Raw genomic sequence first — 23,540 nt, forward strand, 5'->3', positions numbered from 1 at the left:
TAACTGAATGGCGTCTCCCAACTTCAGCTCTAAATCGAATTTGCATGCACTCCGAGTTAGCTCACGTTAAGAATCTCACCTACATAAGCCGGTTAGGATTATCTGTCCCTTTTTCTTGTATTTAAGAAGTTTTCAAATTATATCTAAAAAATTTTCACTTAACAGTAACATTCTAGAAGAGTCAAGGAGCAAATTCATGTAATTCTCTTCGGAAAAAATATGAACTTAATGTATTAAATCTTCGGTCAAAGTTAAAGCGTTTGGAAATGGTTTTGAATTAGGACATTTACCCTACTTTTTATTTAAAATCTGATTGTGACTAGTAAAAACAGATGAATTTTCTTTTTCTTTTAAATTATAAATTTTAAAACAACTACCAGGAGACAAACTTTAGAAATATTTTTTAATGATGATGTTTAAGGTATACCTAATGACTTTTTAATGGGACACAATAAAGTATAAAAGTACATAGAAGAAGTATAAAATGTGTGATTTAGGGAGAAATTTTTCCATCGATAAATTCTTTTATGCCAAATTACTTCTTGAAGGAATCAATATGGAGCAAACAAACAACCTCTCAATGACTCTTGGTGATGGCCTCAATTTATGTGTCACGAAAGAAATTGTTGAACACGGAAATATTCAGGATAATTTGCTTCAATTATACACCTTCAATCAATTCCAAATAGCACACGTTCGATGGTATATTGAGGGAGTTTATGGTAACTTTTTCTTCAGCTTTTGGAACTGAAAAGAAGAATTGTACACACGCAAGTTTTGTGATTTACGATCACAGAGCAAATTGAATATTATTCTGCTGTATCATTTTATGTATGGGTCATTGCGCAAATATTCCCGGTGAATAGGAAAGGATGACGAAGGCATCGGGTAGGTCAATAAATCGTACCAGGGAGACTTTTAGGGTGCAAGAGTCAAAATTCGCGTCCTGCGGCAGGAATTTCTATATCACCATCAAATAATTTGGCAAACGAGGGATCAATTCAGAGGTCATTTAGCCTATTCTCGTGGCTTTATGTGGATAAAATGCACCCCAGGATCACCACTTTGTGCACTCTATGCAAAGAGACTAAAATGGCATCAATTTAAATTTATCGCTAGCCTATTTATGCCACAATTTATGCCTTGTTTCACCAGTTAATTGTCACTGCCCATAATTATTCCGTGTAACCCATCCGCCCCAAAAGACACAAACAGGCCTACAGCACAAAAATACCATTCATAGTCAAACTTCACCATCAATCCACTCAAAATGATTATGTGAATCAGCCAAATGGAAAGCCATTGATAACATTTTATTGCTCGAACTCAAAGAGAGAGCGGTGTGTAATAATCTCTCGACTTTTTTACCCCCAAAAATTTCCACTTCTCCTCATATTCGAATCCGGGACACTTGCATCATAGAGCGAGTGCTCTACCACTTGACTCATTGAGTGCCCCACTCACATTCCCCTACAAAACGCTGTTTTTGCGTTTTTTTCACGTTTATATATTTATTTATTTATTTTATTTCTTTATTTTTTTATTTAGTTATTATCATCTCTCTATTTTTTGACCAATCCCCCGTGCGGCCATCGCCGTCTTAGCGTCGATTCCAACCTACTCCGGGATCAAAACGATTGAAGATCCATTCTCAAGTCGTACATTTTGTGATCATACATATGCACGTATGTCACTAAATATGGAAGAGAGTATACACGTAGAGAAGAGATAGAGAAAAACCTAGCCATAGAGGCTGTTTGGCTTTCTATTTGACAGACAAAAAACTACAAAAAATTCTACATAAAAGTTCACCATAAAAGTTCACTTGGTGTTGATTGGTATAGTTCGGAAACACTTTTAAACACGAGGTCACAGTCAGTACACATAGGGGAATGTAGGCAGGCAGCCTTCGCACATTTTTTCATGCTTCATATTCAGGACTTTTTCTCTGATCTTTTTGGTTTCTATTCACAGAATTGTTGGTTTTTTCTGGACAGGAAAACGAACAAAAAAATATGACGATTTGTGCGATTCTTGTCCCCGGGGCAGCGTTCACACGATGGGGGTTTGGGTTCGTCATTGCTTTCTTTCTCGAAATAAATTTATTTTCCGATTGTTATACTATACCCCCGTGAACCCGCGGAAACTCTGCACTAAAAGAAGATCTTTAAAACAATTTTTCACATTTTCTGGAGCACTGTTTTTTCTTCCAAATGAATATCCAAAAATCGACTATTAACATGTTCACATGGTTCACACTGTCAATAACCGTCTTCTCATGAAGATAGGAAGGAGACTATACGCCTGTCGAAGAGGAAATGACCACGAATGTCTCACTGTGGCTTATCAGGCTTTAGTGAGGTTATGATTTTCAAGATGGAGTTGTCTGATTGAAGTGCGAACGCTCACACATTTAGTGTTTGAAACCACACACAGTGTAGTTCTTGTGAATTTTCCGCCACCGTGAAAATAATTTCCCTCCGATACAAAAAATTATTACGTAAATATCATCTCAAGTATACTCTTCATCCACTGTGTAAGTGATTTTTTTAGAAATGAGTTTAACTATGAGAAATCAAATGAAATGTGAGCCATCAAAATTACCCATTTTGGGCCAATTTTCTATTTGTGATCCTACCACCTAGGAAAGAAGGGCTTGGCTGCCTATTTTTACAATGAAGATAAGGTTCATAAATACTTAACTTATGGCTAAGAAATGCGGAACCAACTCTTTGGAAATAAAGAGAAAATTTGCATCGTTCGAAAGCTCACACGTGCGAAGCCTGCCTACATTTCCCTACGTTGATTTCAGCAGCCTTTCGACTTCTTCAGAGTCCGCAGCATAGAGCCAGGACCTGACGATCTCCGTTGTCAGCACAGGAAAATGCGATGCCAAATTGTTGACGATCAGTTTTTGTGATATGTGATGACGATATGTTTTCGAGACCGGGAAGACATTTCGTCCATATACAAAAATATATTTGAATCATTCTTAATAACGGATTTACAAGGTCAAAAGTTTAAAAGGCTTTAGAAAACGTATTTCAAAACCGAATAGAATCATGTTTGGGTTTGTTAGAAAAGTTTTGTAAATTTTGTTAAAACTGAACCGGTTCCAGTCGGTTATCAACAAGGAACTAATCGATTATGAGCGTGAGGTAAAGTACCCTCACTCGACCGGGTTCCTCGATTCGACCGGTGGGTCAATTTTTGAATGTTTGATTATCAATTTCGTCAATTTGTATGAATTTGTCACTGGTTCGTATTATTCATGGAATAATTGACCTATTAATGTTAGATCATACGCAAAATATTATAGCAAATATAAATAAATTGAATAAATAAATCTACCGATCGAGACGACGAACCAGACGAGCGAGGGCACTTTACCTTATAACTATTTTTTTTTCTATAAAATCAATGTAATTATTCCTAAGTCATTCTAAGTGATCTTTTGAATGATTTATGAATCGGTTTACATTGGTTCTGAAACTGGGAAACGATAAGTGATGCGAAAGTAATTTTGAGGTAGGGTAAAGTGATACAAGTTGGACATAGTGCTACAAGTTGGACAATTTACCGGTAAAAGTTGGAGAGGGATTTTTTCTTGAGAAATACAGTACTAAATTTTTTAAGCACAATGAACAAAATTATAAAACTAAAGCGCTAAAATTATATAACGCTAAAGTACTAAATTTATCAAGAAAAAACCCCTGTCCAACTTGAACAATAGTCCAACTTGTACGATGCTCCAAATTGCACCACTCTACCCTATAGCATCTTAGTTACGAGTTCAAACATTTCGTGAAATATGGGACGTTGTGGGAGTTTGTGCTACCTCTTTTCTTAAAGAATTGATAAATAATGTTTCCTAAACGTCTTACCCTCCTTTTGTTATTAATTCAACTTTCCTGAAGTACTTTATTAAGCCGTTTTTATAAAGACATTTAATTTTAAAGTATCAAATTTATTAGGATTTTGTTTAATTTTAAAACTGGTTGAGAGGAACCCTTAAACATATAAATACAGAAAATTTTGAGAAAAGATTGGAATAGACGATTATGTGTTAATTCCGAATGCTTAATCTTTAATTTTACACTAAAACTTTAAAACTTTAAGCTTTCTTTATGTCAGCAAAAAAGTCTTTACAAAAATGGCTCTAGTTTATATACTTGAGTTGATATTATTAACATTTAAGTTTGTTTCAGATATTATTAAAATCTTATTTTTCTATTGCGAAAGCTTGTAAGAGAATTCCACTACTTTTAATATTCAGACATGTGTGCTCATCTAACTTTGATTTTTTTGATCATATTTAATTTTTACTGCTCATTTGTTCAGTAGTATATTAACCCTTTAAGGACGATTGGAACACCGGTGTCCCATAAAGAAAATAATTTTTCCTGACTACCTTAAGTTATTTTTTTCTTATGTCTGTACATAATTGTAAAGTAGAAGGTTGAAGGAATCTAGAAAATTTTTTGCAAGTCTCTAGCTATTTACTATGTAGTAAATATTTAAGCTCAAAAATGGCGAATTTTTAAATTCTCAAATTCATGATTTATTTTATTTATTTTTTACACTTCCAATTTTTTTTAAGCAAAACCCTTTTGGCAGTAAAAATTACAATACTCATACGTAATATTTTTTTATTAAAGCGAAAAATATTATTCATTAGTATTGTTAGAAAAATTACTTAAATTTTTAGACTATTTTTGTTCCTATCATTCATAGAAGCACAAAATACACCGAATCAGACTCTGTTGGACTTTCCAAGGTTAGATGTAAGGCTTATCATTGATTATGTTTCTCGGTTTAATTTTTATTGTTGATTTTCAGTCCGTAAAAAGTGTCTCGTCGTTAAAGGGTTAAACGTCTGTTAAAATGTAAAGGATATAAATTGTATTGTATTTTTGAGATTTCCATTTAAAACTTTCATCTATTTTAAATATTGGAAAATCTATTTGGATGCGAAAAGTTTTCCTCTTAATTACTTCTATGGGATCATGCTTGGATGATTTTATCTTCTTTTCCGTCATTGAAGTCATTGACCATCTCTTTGTTAGAAAAACTTAACTCCGTAAACTTAAAGATATCTTTTGAATGTGTCTTATCAATTTATTCAATCACTTTTTCATTAAAATTGAATTGAAAAAGCTCCATTTGAAACTTTTCGCATTGGGGTAATAGAGGAAGGCTTCCAGGCTTCGCACGTACTTTGACTTCGAACAGCAGCAAATTTTTTTCAGTAACTGCTTGACTTCAGACTAACTATTAAAATATATTGCCACTGGGACATATTCATTAAAGAAATATATGAAAAGATGAAGTGTTTGGAGCTGACTATGTACGAAGCTTGAAAGACTTCCCCTACTGTTTCCCTCACACATACATCATGCTACTTATTTAAATGTAGAAGATGAGCAGATGAGCTTGACTATTGATACTTCTCCAATATTTGGAAAATTTATATGAAAAATTTTCAATATCTTTATATCACATCTGACCATGTTATCTGTCATTTTACCACTCCATTTTAATTTTGTGAAATAGCAGTTTTAAAATTTAAAGAAGAGCGAATTCACTAATTTTCTTTATGAGAAGGAAGTGTTTATTATTGTATGACGAGTTTCATCGCGTGTAATCAGAAGAACTTCCTGCCAATTGAAAATAGAAAGCTATCTTGTGAAAAGAAGACACCCCAATGAATATTTAATCAACGAGCAATAGTTGTGAGAATCTTCCACATTTCTTCATCTTTGCAGATTTTTCCTCTTTTGCTTTCAAAAAAGGATTGTCTAGAGGTCATGTAAAAGGGTTTGGGGGGTATTTTCCACCCCAAGTTCTGTCTCAACCCCACGAGAGGGTGGTTTGAGCAGGACGATGTGAAAGGAATTACCCCAGCACTCTTGAGAGCTTCCTGAAGATAGTGGCACTGTGACTTGCTGGATGCCATTGGAAAATGAGATACACTGGGTACTTGTGCAAATTGCCAAGAGTCCCACCAGAACAATTGACATGCACTTTGCACTCGATTTCAAACAAAAGTGACACCATTTCTGCAGCTCAACCTCCGAAAGGATGTCTCACATTAAAGAGGCACTTCTCTGAGAAGACTTATTTCCAAGCTTATTTCCCTATTCATAGTACAATGACGAGCTTACTATTATTTCTTTGTTGTGAACTATCGTCAGCGCATGCAAAACAGATGAATTTAATTAATATTAAATATACATTTTATTTAATTAAATATCTTAATTGATCATTTTCGAATGAAAATGAAATACCACGGCTAACACAAGGTAGGGTAAAGTGTATAATTTGGAATTAGTGTTATAAGTTGGACAATTCGCCGGTACAAGTTGGACATGGCTTTTTTCTTGATAAATATAGTACAAAATTTGTTTTGAAGCACAAGGAACCAAATTATAAAACTAAAGCATTAAAAATATACAAATAAAAATGAAGTACTAATTTTATCAAGACTAAAAGCGCTGTCCAAATTATACCATTGTCCAACTTGTACCACTGTCCAACTTGTACCACTTTACCCTAAGCTGTTACTAGCTCAATGGTATAATTAAAGGCATTGTATATGCTCTTAAATAATAACTTAGTCCAAGTCCATAAATTAAGTCCTTATAATAAGTACTTATTAAATACTTAATTAAGGAATTCAGGACATCTGGTGGCAAAGAGTGGAAACTAGAATAGAGAATGCGATGGATAGTTGTTAACCATTGTATAGAAAGAGATGTAACAAATTGACATTTCAAAAGAACATAACCACAAAATGTTATTATACACGTGAAATGTTTTTATAGTTTTCTTTATTTAGTGATAGATTTATAAATAGTGAAATTCAGTGAAATAAGTGAAGTATTATTTAACATACTTCTTTGTATTTTGATTTGGTAAGTATAGATCAAGGCTCTCCCCGTAGTCCCTATAGCTTCACTATGCAACAAATTCACAACTTTTTTTGCTAACGGAGATCTCACATGGTACGTTTGATAGAGTCAAGTTCCCTGATTCAGAATCTGACCTTGGTTTTGCTCCCTCACGTGACAATGTTTTTTTTATTAATACTTTTATATTTTTTTCTGTTTTGCCTTACGTTATCCGTTATTATCTCAGGTTCTAGTGAACAGAACTTAAAAACTGTGGGTCCGTTAGAAAGCTCATTAGCTGTGCTTCAATTTTAATACTTACAAAAAACTTTGTAAAACCACTCCTGTCCTCAGTTAAGTACTTTAGTGAAAATACTTTTCATATCCTTAATACAATCTACTTAATTAAGGATTTTGGCAAAGAACTTAATTAAGTACTTAGTGTTAAGGCCGAGTAATGCAATATTAATTTCACTACTAGCCACAAAGCACTGACGTTTGTCTCATTTTCATATATTTTTTTAAGTAGTTGAATATTCTGCAACTCCTTAGAATTAAATCATTGAGTTAAGAACTTATTAATTACTTAATAAGTACTTAATATGTTATCCGAGAATGCACTCGATGTGCTTCACACAAAATCTACGTAGGGGAAAGCGCGCTATCTTCGGACGATTTATGCTTCGCACAAATCATTTTTTTCAATGTGTTATAAATTAATTTGTCCCATTATAATATTTTGTTATAATAGGTAGTCCAATGTCTCAAATTTCCAGAAAAGTACTATGGGTATAATGATAATCCATAAGGAACATAGAGAAAAAATTGAATTGTTCGAAGCTTAAGTCGTCCGAAGGCAGCGCGCTTTCCCTTACGTGGATTCAGAAAAGGGGAAGTCTTTCAGGCTTCGCACATATTCTGTCTTCAAACACTTTATATTTTTGCCATATTCTTCTAATAAATATTAACTTTAGGTAACCATAAGAAAAAAAAAATTGTTTTGAGTCACCGGTAGTCCAGTCATCCTTAAAGACTTAAATCCTTCTTCTTTTTAGCAGGTATTGAAGTACTTGAGGAGAATTAAAATATTTTGAGATTTGTTCGTTCCCGTATGAATTTATCTACATAGGAGAATGTCTTTATTATTAAAAAAAATTATATAGGGGAGACTGGGGTAAAAAGTCACAAGTCGAAAATTTCATAATTCAATATCTTCCAAGATAAAAGAGATAGCGGCTTCAAATTTTTTCCTTAGATAGCTTCCATGAACCTTTTTCAATGTCGTAAGTTTCTTAGAATTCGAACAGGGGATTTAGAAAATAAAAAATATTGAAATTTTTAGGCCTGTTTTTGAAATATTTTTATTCCAAGAGATATCAATTCTTACCTACTTAATTTCCAAAATTGATGCACTGGCGAATATTTCCTAAATGATTTGGATTCTCTGAGTACGAATCCACTATCCGTTTTAGCTTTTTCCAAATATTCTTCTCTCCAGAAATCTTTTTCTTAAAAATGACCACTTGGGGTAAAAAGTATCAAAAGGTATGGGGCAGAAAGTAACAAAAACCGAAGCAATTCCTGATGTCTCACGGCGAAAAGAAACGTCATTCATTGCCATGTGTCGCCGCTTGTTGTTTATTTTGCATGGGTCAAACAATTTGCAGTTTTATTGGAATAATACTCATGAATCACAGAACTGTGATTCGTTACCTCATTCCCCTTAGCCCATCAACCATCGATGTTCTCTGAATTACTCCCCGATTGAGAAGTTTTGCCTGGTTCTCCACTTGATCATCGTGCTCATTTTTTTGTGAGACACAGAAGCAATTGAACACCCCGGATACCCCATGGAATCTAAAAAGATTGCGATGACACGTTGAGAATCTGCATTCCTCCGTTTATAGGCATCAACTATATTATATAGCACTACTGAATGGACACACATAGTTAAATTGAGTGGCATATACTATGAAAAAAACTCTATTTTGCACTAGCACTTCTTCCTTTTTCTAATTTGTTTTTATTTTGCACTTAAGTGACGTTTACTCGGCAACTCTTCGGCAGATTTCGTCAAATGCATCTCGCCCAATTCGCCATTTTCGCCTTTTCAGAATGGTTAAATAGAATTTTCTTGCCAAAAAAAGCCTTTGGAAAATAACTTTAAAAATGCTTTTCTCGTTCAGATAGGAAAAACTCTGTTGCGCAAAGGTGTAGAGAAATAAACATCCTATGAAAATATGTCATCTAGGCATTTTTTAATGTTATGGGAGCCCGCAATAAAGGGTATCAAAATGTGATAATTTTACCCCATGTCTGATACTATTTGCCCCAGCATTTTTGAGAATGGTCACAAAATCACCTTTTAGAAATCGGCTCATTAAACGTATTTCCTTACAAAATAGAGGAAAAATTACTTCCACAAAGTTGTAGAGCGGTAAATTTCCTATAAAACTGTGCTAATTAGAAATTTCTGAAGCGCTCGAGTAGCTTGTAAAAAAATATAATATCCGTTTTGTGACTTTTTACCCCAGTCTCCCCTACAATATAATTTATTCCTCTACATAGATTGATTATCTTGGAAGAAGAACTAAGTACAGATATAATTATCCTTTATTGGTAAGTCCGTTAATTCATTCATTCTTTTACTTGTTCGAAAGCTTATGGCACGGCTAGAGCCCAAATAGTAAGAAAGGGACAGATAATCCTAACCGGCTTATGTAGGTGAGATTCTTAACGTGAGCTAACTCGGAGTGCATGCAAATTCGATTTGGAGCTGAAGTTGGGAGACGCCATTCAGTTATCTTGAATCAAATTCGTGAAATTATACAAATTTTGAATTTAAACCAAAATATCAAGGATTTGGATGAACTGACAGAAAAGTGTTATATGGGTGAAATGTAGACCAGAATGTTCTCTATAATTTTGCCGTAGAACTTGAACTCATCGATTACTCAGAAGCCAAGATAAGCGAGGTTTTTTGTTTCTTAACTCGTTTTTTCATCCAGAGTTCCCCAAGTAGTCATTTGTTGAACTTCAACTATATCAAAGAATTGTTGTATTTTGTGGGATTTTCCATTTAAAACCATATTTTAAGTGTCTTGGTGGAGTAGAGGCAGTCAAATTGGCATCTGAGTGATTTCAAAGCGTTATTATGGGAAAAATCAATTTTTTCACACTTAAACGGCAAAATCGGAGTGATAGCGTAGTCTGAGTGAAAAATGATGTAGGGGAAACTGGGGCACCACCAAACACGGGGTAGCTCCAAACACTAATTTTTACTTCTAAACTACTTGGACTATCTCGACCATTTCTTCAGTGGACAAGCATCCCTATAATGCCTAAAAATTTCTATAACTATTGTCTTCTCAAGTCGAATATCCGATTAAAAAATCGCAGTGTTTAGTGCTACCCCGTGTTTGGTGGTGCCCCAGTTTCCCCTATGGACGAAATGTAGAGACAAATGTGCTCTACAATTATGTTGAAGTAATCATCAAAATCGGTTCAGCGACAGTCGAGATAATTGAGGTTATGTGATATTGAAATTGGTTTTTCGACTGTGGCGCCCCTGGTGTTGGTCCCACGAAGTTCAAATATTCTAGAAAGTTGTAGCATTTGGTGAGATCTTTCGCTTAAGCCCTCATTCATCAAAATCGGTCACATAGAACCGGAGATATGATTTTTTGAATTTCGTGAACTTTGACCCCTCATATCTCCGGTTCTATTGAAACCACAGCGCGCATACGCACCATTTTGGAAACGTCCTAGACTGGACTACAACATACTAAAATTTCATTAACTTGCACAATGCCGTTTTTGAGTAAAGTGACTTTGAATTTCGATGAATTTTGACGCTATCACAGCGCCACCTATGGTGACTTTTTGAACTTCCATCTGAAAGTGCTCATCGAGACGAAACCAAAAAGGTAAAATTTAGGTCGCTATGTTAATTAGAACCGGAGATAGAGGCTGGTCAATGTTCGAACTTTGACCCCTTATAGCTCGGGTCAGGGGTTTTAGATCGACTTAAGGTTTTTTTTGTTTGATAGGTATAATCAACGGCTACAACATACTAAATTTTCAGCCCGATGCACAATGGAATTTTTGAGTTATTTAACTTTTAAGATTTAAAAATTTTCTTTTTAAAAAAAGCGCCCCTAGCGGTGGTTTTATGAATTTGCGATGTTAGAAGGGGAAGTGGCATTTTACGAGAGCTTTCCAAAAAGCCCTCACTTTTTAAATTCTGACAATTAGAACCGGAGTAATGGCCATTTTAAGAAATTTTTTTTGGACCCTTATAGCTCGGGTCAGGGGGATCGGGGGACCTTAAGTTTGGTATTGATGGAAAGCTCTAAGGCCCAGCTATAACATACTAAAATTTGAGTCCGCTGAATGCCATAGGGGCGGAGCTATTGAGAAAACAAAAAAAGGGGGGTCTTCAAAATGGCGAAGGAGGGGTGGGGGGTGGGGGGTCAATGCACCATGTTGCAATTTTCACCCGATATATAACCTTTGCCGAAAACCGCAAGTCGATATCTTTTTTAGTTTAGGAGCTATTAAGCGCCAAAGAGCGGCCGGCCGGGAACGTAAAATAGCCACATATATATTCGTGATCAGGAAGTGGCGAAACACATTTTGGCCAAGTTTGAGGTCGATCGGACGACATGAAATTTTGTTAGGATTATAGTAGGTGAGATTGTTAAGAATCTCACCTAATATCGATTTTCGGTCTTCGCTGGAATGCTTTGCCATATATTTTATATTAGGTGAGATTCTTAACAATCTCACCTACTATAATCCTAACAAAATTTCATGTCGTCCGATCGACCTCAAACTTGGCCAAAATGTGTTTCAGCACTTCCTGATCACGAATATATATGTGGCTATTTTACGTTCCCGGCCGGCCGGCCGGCCGGCCGCTCTTTGGAGCTTAATAGCTCCTAAACTAAAAAAGATATCGACTTGCGGTTTTCGGCAAAGGTTATATATCGGGTGAAAATTGCAACTTGGTGCATTGACCCCCCACCCCCCACCCCTCCTTCCGCCATTTTGAAGACCCCCCTTTTTTTGTTTTCTCAATAGCTCCGTCCCTATGGCATCGAGCGGGTTCAAATTTTAGTATGTTATAGCTGGGCCTTAGAGCTTTCCATCAATACCAAACTTAAGGTCCCCCGACCCCCCTGACCCGAGCTATAAGGGTCCAAAAAAAATTTCTTAAAATGGCCATAACTCCGGTTCTAATTGTCAGAATTTAAAAAGTGAGGGCTTTTTGGAAAGCTCTCGTAAAATGCCACTTCCCCTTCTAACATCGCAAGTTCATAAAACCACCGCTAGGGGCGCTTTTTTTAAAAAGAAAATTTTTAAATCTTAAAAGTTAAATAACTCAAAAATTCCATTGTGCATCGGGCTGAAAATTTAGTATGTTGTAGCCGTTGATTATACCTATCAAACAAAAAAAACCTTAAGTCGATCTAAAACCCCTGACCCGAGCTATAAGGGGTCAAAGTTCGAACATTGACCGGCCTCTATCTCCGGTTCTAATTAACATAGCGACCTAAATTTTACCTTTTTGGTTTCGTCTCGATGAGCACTTTCAGATGGAAGTTCAAAAAGTCACCACAGGTGGCGCTGTGATAGCGTCAAAATTCATCGAAATTCAAAGTCACTTTTCTCAAAAACGGCATTGTGCAAGTTAATGAAATTTTAGTATGTTGTAGTCCAGTCTAGGACGTTTCCAAAATGGTGCGTAAGCGCGCTGTGGTTAAAACAGAACCGGTGATATGAGGGGTCAAAGTTCACAAAATTCAAAAAATCATATCTCCGGTTCTATGTGACCGATTTTGATGAGTGAGGGCTTAAATGAAAGATCTCACCAAATGCTACAACTTTCTAGAATATTTGAACTTCGTGGGACCAACACCAGGGGCGCCACAGTCGAAAAGCCAATTTCAATATCACATAACCTCAATTATCTCGACTGTCGCTAAACCGATTTTGATGATTACTTCGACACAATTGTAGAACACATTTGTCTCTACATTTCGTCCCTACATCATTTTCCGCTCAGACTACGGTATCACTCCGATTTTGTCGTTTAAGTGTGAAAAAATTGATTTTTCCAATAATAACGTTTTGAAATCACTCAGATGCCAATTTGACTGCCTCTACTCCACCAAGACACTTAAAATAGGGGTTTAAATGGAAAGTCCCGCAAAATACAACAATTCTTTGATATAGTTGAAGTTCAACAAATGAACACTTGGGGCACTCTGGATGAAAAAACGAGTTAAGAAACAAAAAACCTCGCTTATCTTGGCTACTGAGTAATCGATGAGATCATGTTCTATGGAAAAATTATAGAGAACATTCTGGTCTACTTTTCACCCATATAACACTTTTCTGTCAGTTCATCCAAATCCTTGATATTTTGGTTTAAATACAAAATTTGTATAATTTCACGAATTTGATTCAAGATAACTGAATGGCGTCTCCCTACTTCAGCTCTAAATCGAATTTGCATGCACTCCGAGCTAGCTCACGTTAAGAATCTCACCTACATAAGCCGGTTAGGATTATCTGTCCCTTTTAAAATCTATACACCCTAATATTTTTAACTTAAATAATTTTTTAATTGTACTATACCATAAAAATTTCGAGTTCTGTACATTTGAAGAAAGTTTAATATAAAAAAATTAATAACTATTCTTTCTTTCTATTTTTTGTCCGTAGCTGTGTATTCCATAATCTTCGTTCGAGGTATAGTTCTCTAAAAATTGTGTTTTGAAAATGTTATATAACCTCTTCTGGTATCGTTCTGGTCGTTTTTATACTGTAATGATATTAACTCTCTGTTATTAATTTTGAAAAGTTATAAAAAATGTTTTTTTTTTTTAAATTTTGATCATTCAATTTTAAACTACTTATGAAAAGTAGCATATTTCAAAAATCGGTTGCATTTTTCTTCTCCATAAAATTCTATCAAATTAATACACCAACCAAACTCTTTGATCTAGAATATTTTCAACTTTATCATGTTAGAGAGACTCTTCGGATGCAACAATAGCGTGCGTTCCCATAGCAGATTATACGTCAATTAATCGTTTCTATTTGTCCGTTTGGCTCTTCTTTCCTTGTATTGGATCTTTGTAGGTTAAATTTACGTAAGCATCCACCCTAATTCCTGATTATTTGACCATTTCGAGAGTTGTGGCTGAGAATGAGAACAGGTGGACTCCATTGTGTTTTGCCACAGAGCATGCCTTATTGTGCTGTGGTTGCTCAATTATTATTGTCCAGGAACTCTATCCTTTGGTAGAGAAATACTCATCCCTTTTTCCCGCACCAAAAAGCCCATTCCACATCATTTTGGGCTCTCGAAAGGGTATTGAAGAGATGGTGTAGTGTCGTAAATTTCTCTCGAAAATTTAATTAAAAAGTCAATTAGATGGTATTGGGAGGAGGAGGCACCAGATTCTCCATTGGCAACTTTTAGCAAAAGTGCGCTCAAGCTTCCTCAAGTGCCTCTTCTATACCCCATCTACCCAGCCCATTTAATTAACGCCAGCAATATTTTAGATGCACTGTGGAAGAAATTGCCAGCAGAAAACCACAATCAATACCAATTTGGAAGGGGTGGACTCTCACCCAAAGCTCACCAGATACATTTTCACGTCCACTCAGATCCGCCCTTTTTTCACCCAGCACATCGCTTTTGGTCCTGCTGGATACTCCCAGAGTCTGCACTATCTAGATCGAATGTCTGAAGCGTACTTGGTGACCAAGAGAGTAAATTACTGATTTTATATGATAATGTCCTCACGTTTTTTTTTTGGCTCAGATAATTTATTCCTAAACTTTCACATGCAAATTTATAGAACAGTAGGGTAGTAGCGTGAAGTGATAGCTTATGGCTAAATTTCACATATATGTGGAGCTCAGAGGCAAAATGCCACATATCCTATGCTTTAGCCATAGGATGTTTCTTTTTTATACATTAAAATATCATTGTTTTGAGTCTTTTTATACTTGATTCTTTTTTTAAATTATAAAACTTATCACTAGACCTACCAAGACCCGGTCAAATTGACCTGTTTAAAAACTTTTTAAACTCGTCGTTATCAAACTTTATGAATTTCCTAAAATATCCAAGTAATATATTTATCAGTGTTTAATTTTAATTTTTTCCTATTTTACAAGAAAAATTTGTTGAGAATTCTACCCTACCGTGGTCTATCATGTGACCGTGCACGCTAGGAAAAACGACTAAAAACAGTTGGTAAGTTGTTTAATGTTATAGCGAATATATTCCTAACTCAATTTTGAGTAAGGTTTAGCAATATTTCGACGCAAAAATTTGCAAAATTTTAAGATTCCAATCCAGAATTATTTTTTGGACCATTCTGATCCACAGAAGCAAGTCATTCTATATCCACAAAAGTTTCTATCGCTTTGAATAGTTATAATGAACGGAAAGAAATGCTATATCAACAACCAAATGATACCAAAGACTAGAAATCGATTTTTCTACCATTGGGTTCTTGGGTCCGGTTATATAAAAAATGATTTAAATAAACTGACGAATGAACAAACTCACAGTCGTCATTTTCTATGTTTCCTGACGTCTCCAAATTCTCATATTATGCTCAAATATTCTTTATACAGATACTGTATGGATTATATCGAAAAAGTAAAGGAATCATTATGCTCTTTTTAAGTTTGAGCAATAAAAATCTTAACCGTTGTAAAATCTACAATTTCAAACAAGAAAAATCTTTTTACTTAGATATTCAAAAGCTCATACTGAAAACTTTCTTACAAACATAAAAATTTTTCTTCATGTACAAAGTTTAAAGGCACTCTCAGTGTATATATATCTTCCGGGATGTGAAAGCGAGAAAAGCTATTAAATACGATACACTTTGACTTGGAAGGTGAAACTTTTTCTGCAATAGCGGAGAAAAATATGTGATAATGGAAATTTCCAGAGGGAGCATACTGCTTCAACCGGATCCAGAGAATTCCGTTTTTAAACATCCTCCATCTCCCCTAGCGGAAAGCTATCTCCCGCATATACTTCCGGCATAGAACGCACCAAAACATCTAAGTTTAGTTCATCAATTTGTCCTTTGCCAAGAATCTCATGAAAATCTCAGAAAATTGAAGTGAAAAGTTGAGTGATGTGGAACAACATGTTGAGCACTATGATGCTTATTTACAATACTAATTTAAATCAGTTTTTATTTACGGTAGGATGGAGTCTACACTTATGGATGTTATCACTGAGAGAAATCCGAAAAAGTTAAAATAACATTCCGGAAATGTTAATTTTACCCTGCAGTATTGATCCGAAATCGGTGTAAATATAATGCTTTTTAGGTGTATTAGGGGTTAAAATTACCCTTTTTCATGTTAATTTTACACTTAAAAAGGTGTAAAATTATGAGGGAAAAAGGTTAATCGCACCCCCATTTTTTTCTAAGTGATTATACACACTTATGGACTACGCAAGAATCTCAAATTATTACATTAAACAGATTTCGAAAAACCAAAAAAATGTTAATTACATCATAAACTAATAATTTTATAACTTTTCGAAATCTGTTTTACGTAAGAACTTAAGATTTTTACACGGTGTCCATAGGTGTTTAACATCCATAAGTGGAGACTCCACCGTATTACCCATTTAGTTTCTTAGTTAGAATTTCCATAACATTCTCCCGTGCCTTCGAAAGACTCAATCACATTAAAAAAAAATGCAAAGGAAATATTTGCTGCAAAAGATACAAAGCCAATTTATTTTGCGACTCAAAAATAATTTCTTAACCCTTCATGCTAGGTCCTTTAGATTGCTGCTGCATATAATAGTAAGGATGAGGAGCCACGGCGTAATTATAGCAGTCGGGACAAACCCCTGGGACTCCAGGATGACCTTGGGAACCTTGTACTCCTGGCATTCCTGGTTCTCCACGATCTCCAGCTCGTCCTGGAGGGCCTGGCATTCCAGCATGTCCTTCTGGGCCTTGAGGACCGACTACCCCATCTATACCACGTTCTCCTCTTTCTCCTCTTTCGCCACGTTCGCCCTGTTCTCCTCTAAGGCCCTGTTCACCAGGCGGACCTTGAGCACCAGGCAACCCGGGCAGTCCAGGAAAGCCTCTTTCACCTCTGGCACCTGGATACCCACGTTCCCCAGGTGGACCAGGTTCTCCTTGAGGTCCTTCACGTGATACTCCAGGTATCCCTGGTGGTCCTGGAGGCCCTGGAGGTCCAGTAGTTGTCACAGCGATCTCAATCAAAGTCTCCCGTATAAGGGTTCCACAAATCTCTCGAATCCTGGCTTCATCGAGCGCCCCGAAAAACATCCCTGGTGGTCCTGGAAAACCCATATCCCCACGATCTCCCTTTTCACCCTTTGTACCATTTAGCCCTGGTATTCCTGCAACAATAGAAGGTCTACCAGCTCCGGCAACTCCCAGAAAATCTACTTCTGACGGCCCCTATTAGAGGAGTTATTTTTAAATTCTTTTTAAAAAAGGTTTAATTTTAATCTTACTGGAGGTCCAGGTGGTCCCATTTCGCCTTTTTCGCCAGGGAAACCTCTTGGTCCTTGAATTCCCAATCCTGGAGAACCAGGTTGACCAGGCGCACCATCTCTGCCAGGGATACCAGGAAAACCTCGACTGCCTGGAGCACCGGGCAATCCTGGCATTCCGCTTGTACCATTGAGTCCGGGAGGTCCTTGAGGGCAGAGAATCGGACATTCTGCCGACCGAATGTTTCCAGGTCCAGACAAATACGATACATTTCGAATATTCTACAGAGATTTAGATTGTTTTAATTGAATAGAAAAAACAACATTCCATGAAGGAACTAGGCCTTCCCTCAAGGGGATTTCTAGACATGCATTATTATTTTTTCTTATACGGGATGAGGTTGTCACTCCCATGCCCGTGGAATCAAGTGCAATGAAGCTCACTGGATGCAATACGAACACCTTTAACGCCAGAAAAATTCCTGGTGACCTAAAGGGGATTCGAACCCGGGACACTTGCATCATAGAGCGAGTACTCTACCACTTGACTCATTGAGTGCCTCAGATAGAAGTTAATACCTTTTTTTAAGTAAGACATAAACTTACTGGCAGCTCTGCACAGTCCTGACGTTCGGCTCTTAGGGGATCACAGCTAAGCACCATCCACTGAAGATCAATCTAGAATTTTATACAATTTATCAGTGATATTTTGGACAAAAGAAACTGATTGAATGACAAGGGGATTTTAAGGGTGAGTGAGTGGAAATGAATGCCACATGAGATATTCGATGACTCGCCCCTGATGACACGTTAATGGAATGATGATTAATGGTGATGGAACTTACAGGAGGTGTTGACTGAAATGACAGAGATGGAGATGGTATAAATTTTCTCGAGTGCATCTCAATAGTGATGGGTAATAAGTGACACCTACTGGCACTGTAGATGGGTATTCCACAAGACGAGCGACACTTAAGTGTCCTCCGGTAGCTTCAACAGGACCTCTGGGTTCTAGTTGGTTGGCAAAATCCCCATAAATCCCACGGACCGGCTGACAATCCACCCAGAGAGTGGCTCTATCGTGCCCCACGCCCAGAGTTACTTTGTGCCAAGACTCATCGAAAAGCTGCCCAAGAACAAGGGAAGAACATTACAACTAAAGGGTGTACATTTTTTAAGAGCCTGAATCCCTCACCTCATGATGTCTAAAAGTTACCATCTGAAGATTTCCATCAACATCTGGAAGTTCTAGATGCAAAAGCTCCCTTCTCGGATCTAAAGTAACACTCAATTGGGATTGCTCAAAAGAATCGGTAACGTGAAAGAGGTACCAAGGAAGTACGAGCTCCTCACGTGCTCGAAAAGTGCACTCAAATGAGAATTGATGAGGAAATCCACGTGGAAAAGCATCAATAGCCCTCAAAGTTAAATTGGATTCCCTTTCCAAACGATAGGCTGTTTGAATGTGGCTTGAGCCTACAACTCTTGTCACTCCTTCATAGTAAGTTTCTGAGCGATCAAGTTGAAATTGACGGATGAAGTCAAAGGTGTTAAGGTCAGCATCGCCAGGACGCCATCTACCACATGGACTGTAGTCTTCAAAGAAGTCCTCTAGAAAATAAAATTTTAATATTTTGCAAATTTCTATTCAATTTATAAACAATACTCCAAATCAGCAGACGAAAAAATATATAGAAAACCATTTTACTTAACAATTTTCTACGAAATCAGTTTTAGAATAAAATATCTTTTTTAGGGGCTCAGACATTTTAGGAAGTGTTTTTACTTAAAAGGTTTTTTTAACTTCGTTTTGCAAACCTATTAATCTTAAAAGAAATTATTTAAATGCAGTTATAAATATTGATTTTATTTCGTCAGAACAAAATGGTTTTCTGAGAGTGTTTGGATTATTTCGTGATGTAAACCAAACGAGTAATGTCCTAGAAACACTTACGACGAAGGACAGCTTAATGTAATTACAATCAAAATAATGATTTGACTAAATTACCATCAGTTCCGCACTAACTAAGCCATCTCTCGGCTTATGTCGTAAGTGTGTCTGGCTAAGGCATAAGAATATTGATAATCTCCTGTAGTCGCACTAAAGAAAAAATATCTCATTGATCATTTTTGATACGTCAAAAGTTTGTTACCTCATTTGAAAAAATAATTCAAAATGGTCAAAAAATACAACCACCTTAATGCCGAAAGCTCTGGTTATAAGTGTTTTTCTTTGAGTGACTTAAATGTCATTTATCGATATCACGAGGCAGATAGTTTATGGGAGCCAGACAGTTTTGTACATTTCTAAAGTTGTCTATGGTAAATATGTGTATGTAAAAGCGATCTTCACAGAGGATCCACAGGTGGGATACCTTTGTGAGACTGGAGTGCCGATTATTGATGATATCGGAAAAATCTCTTAAAGAGGCAGATACATTACCTCTATAACCGATTAGCCTCTGGTCCTTCTAACTAAAAAACTGATCAACTGCGTAATCATCGCTATAAAGATTTATCAAGATGTAAAGTTTGCAAAATTTAATACGTAACTGTGTGGCAAATAAAATCAGATTTACAGGATTCGCATAGCGGGCGCTATAGTCTAAAAAATGCAATATTTACATAAAATTTTCTATAAAAATTGTATTACTTTGCTTCCAGTCTTCTGAATTACATGCTTCCAATGGAAATTTAAAGCTCTCGTCAAGTTCTTCAACTTTTCAAAACATAACAACTTCTTAGAATTAACACAGGGAGCGCTATAATCGAGATTTAATTAATCCTAAAAATTACTTCTGTATTTTTCAAAATATACACGTTATGATCTCAGCATTAAATTTTTATTTATAAACTTATCTAATTTACGCTACAGAATTAAATACTCAGAGAATAAACGCTATATATGATTTGTTGATCTGTATAAATATATAACCCTATGAGCTAACTAATTTTTAGAGCTCGAATTATAGTGCAAGTAATTAAATGGTAATTGGATATATTTTGTGCAAATACCGTCTATTGAAATCAAATAAACACAACCTGACAAGAATTAATAAAGAAAATTGTTTGCAAAATGAAATTTGGTGCTTTTAAAAATCCTTTCATAAAAAATGTCAAAATGTACGTATGTGAATGCAACATATGTCCATGCATTTTTTTAATTATTTGCTGTTTTATTTGACATATTAAATTAAAAATTTGATGATAAATACCAAATCATAATTATGCCGAAGGCTGCGAAAGCCAAGAGTTGCCCTTCCAGTTACTAATTTTATTATTATGCTAGGCTCTGTAGGGGAAAGTGTCTATCCCTCATACGACCCTAATGGCGTCTACACATTAGTAGATTTTTTTTTTAAATGCCTTTTTAAAGAAAATTTCCCCTATCCTTGTAGGCAGAAACGTCAGAATTTTTTTAAAAAGTCATTTTAAAAAAAAATCTAGTAGTGTGTAGACGCCATCCTCGTAATAACTAAATTGTTCTTATGTTTCTCAATAAATGTGGCTAATCGCTAACATATTTAATAAAAAAAAAACCAGAGGAAAGTGCTTGATTTTTTTTTAATATATTATATAATATTAGGGAATCACATTAATTCATAATCAGGAAAAAGTTTGTCTTACGAAGCTTGGAATCATACGAAGCATAAGCACTTTCCCCTATACACGGTAAAAACTTTTGGACACTGACCAAAATTTTGGAAGAAGTTTTCCTTGGAACAATTTTTTTTTTAAATTAATTTGTACCTAGAGAAGATATTTGTTTGTACCAAAAAGTTTTCTTTACAGTTTTGTTACGAAATATAGTCACAACCCATGTAACCAAAACAGGTCAGCATGACTTAATGATGTAGTCGGTATTACTTGCTGACTTGGTCGAAAATTGGTCAAAATCTGGTCAGATTACCAAAGACGTGCAAGCGCCTCCACCTCGTAATTAAGTAATGACGACGTAATTACTTAATGAGAACTGTGGTCGTAATTAAGTAATGCCGACCTGGAATCTGACCTTTTTCTCCAGTCTTATAAAGTGAAGTCAGCTGTTCTTCCGAGGGGAAGTTTGGGAAATTTTTATTTGTGTGGCGCTGATATTCTTAAAGTATGGTCGCGTTGTGAATAATCACAACAGCTATGAAGAAAATATTTTCTAAGTCCAAATATGCCAATACATTATCGAATATTCATATAGTTACACTCCGTTGTATAATAATACATTTTTATCATCTCATTTTCCCCATCAAAATATTATTCTTTTGGAAAATTCCGAAACGCTTCCAGATAAATTGTAAATTCTTATACAATGATATAAGCACAAAAATAATGCTGAAAACTTTGTAATTATTGCACAAAATAATAATAAAGCTAAAATAGCTTCATGATCTGTTTGTGGAGCTAAATTATATCACTATAAGGCTCCAATTTTATTTAAAAATAGGTGAAAAATCCCAATTTCAAAGGCGCCCCACTTTCCCCTACGGTAATACGACTATTTTATTTTAACGTTCATTGCTGGAGTATTATACTCAACGCTAATAAATATTTAGGTGAACAAATGCTATTTAGGGTAAGGCTTTCAGGCTTCGCATGCACTCTGGCATCGAACATTTCATATTTTTCCCATTATTACTTTAGTAAATCTGACCTATCAATGGCACATAATGGATAGTCTTAAGTCACACATTTTCTTAAAAAATGGGTCAGATTCATTAAAGAAATATGGAAAAAATATTAAATGTTCGAAGCCAGAATGTGTGTAACGCCTGAAAGCCTTCCTCTACCCAGTTCAATTGAATAAATGAACCATCTTGGCAACTTCAACATAGATTTTAAAATAATATTTGATCAATTTTGTCTTTTCTACTGACTAATAATGGAATATTTTCTAGACGTTCTTTTTATTATAACACTGAGAAAAAATGGGGGTGCGATTAACTTTTTTTTTATTCATAATTTTAACACTTATTAGGTGTAAAACTATATCAACATTTTTTAATGTTAATTTTACGCCTTTTTAAGGGTAAAATTAACATGAAAAAGGGTAGTTTTAACCCCTAATACACCTGAAAAGTATAATATTTACACCGATTTCGGGTCAATACTACAGGGTAAAATAAGCATTTCCGGAATATTATTTTAACTTTTTCGGATTTCTCTCTCACTCAGTGAATTTGTTGGACTGAAGTATTTTTTATATCAAAGTAGATTAATACTGAAAAGATTTTTTTTATACTCACGTGCTCCTGCAGAGATCACCAAGGCCTGAAGAATAATCACAGGAAAAACTATTTGAAGGGTATTTAGAGACATTTTGGGGAAATAATATCCAATCTCATGCTCCAATTTAAATTGAAACTGAACCACTTCACTTGAAAGAAACTGTGCGATTGATCCGCAATGTCTCTCAGTTGAGACATTTGAGGCCTTTTATTCGCCTGGAAAGATGAGATCAAACAGATGGTAATTCCATTAAAATTTTTGGACAAGACTCACCAGCACTTGACTAGCTGGACTTGCAACACAATTCGCCAGTTAATTATTTTAGCAAGAATACTCATCTTCTCACACTCTCCCATTGGCCTTGATGGACAAATGTGTGGGAGTAGTGACCATGCTCCTAAATACTTCCTCATGTTCACCATCCAGCCCATTCGTTCTCTCACCAATTTTCTATTTTGAGAAATTTTTGGTTTGGACAAGCGTAGAGAAAGTGCATTAGGTTAATTGCATTCTCCACCATCGTTTGGAGCTTAAATTATTCTCCCAACCGTCTCCCCCCCCCCCCCAAAGCCACCCTTACTTCACCCCAATCCCAGATAAGGGCTCTTTATATGCTCTTGATTGCTTCCACTGATGAATTCCCAGTACCATAGTGTTTTATTTCTCTCCAATGGTGTATGAAATTTTTCCTCTGGACCATCTGTCTCACTTCCATGGATTCTTCCAACCGAAAATCGTTACTTTTTATTGTGATGAAAATGTTTCTCACACATCTTTTCAATGATTACCAACGAGATAATCCCACTCCCCATTTCTTTCCCCAATCCCAAACCACCTTTCAGATACAAATTAATTTTCTAGCTGGCAATTTCAGCCCTGTATTTCCACCAAATTTCACA

At 35.7% G+C, this 23,540-nt stretch overlaps 1 protein-coding gene across 1 annotated transcript; it reads right to left on the reverse strand.

The window, feature by feature from the left end:
* Window positions 1–16,656: 16,656 nt before the first annotated feature.
* LOC129803218 (collagen alpha-1(IX) chain-like) lies at window positions 16,657–22,837 on the reverse strand. Its single transcript, XM_055849664.1, has 6 exons — window positions 22,659–22,837; window positions 18,617–19,032; window positions 18,356–18,547; window positions 18,028–18,099; window positions 17,443–17,703; window positions 16,657–17,386 (listed from the first exon to the last, which is right to left on the reverse strand). Exons 1-6 carry the CDS (start codon window positions 22,729–22,731, stop codon window positions 16,709–16,711), a joined length of 1,692 nt encoding a protein of 563 aa, XP_055705639.1. The 5' UTR covers window positions 22,732–22,837; the 3' UTR covers window positions 16,657–16,708.
* Between the last annotated feature and the right edge of the window lie 703 nt (window positions 22,838–23,540).

Source organism: Phlebotomus papatasi, chromosome 2 (assembly GCF_024763615.1).
Source record: "Phlebotomus papatasi isolate M1 chromosome 2, Ppap_2.1, whole genome shotgun sequence".
NCBI lineage: Eukaryota > Metazoa > Arthropoda > Insecta > Diptera > Psychodidae > Phlebotomus > Phlebotomus papatasi.

Excerpts from the sequence above, each read along its gene's own strand:
- LOC129803218 (XM_055849664.1), bottom strand. The coding sequence starts at position 22,731 with ATGTCTCTAAATACCCTTCAAATAGTTTTTCCTGTGATTATTCTTCAG. Across the intron at positions 18,548-18,616 it reads TAACTTTTAGACATCATGAG|CTTTTCGATGAGTCTTGGCA; the intron begins GTGAGGGATTCA and ends GTTCTTGGGCAG. Across the intron at positions 17,387-17,442 it reads TGGGACCACCTGGACCTCCA|GGGCCGTCAGAAGTAGATTT; the intron begins GTAAGATTAAAA and ends CTCCTCTAATAG.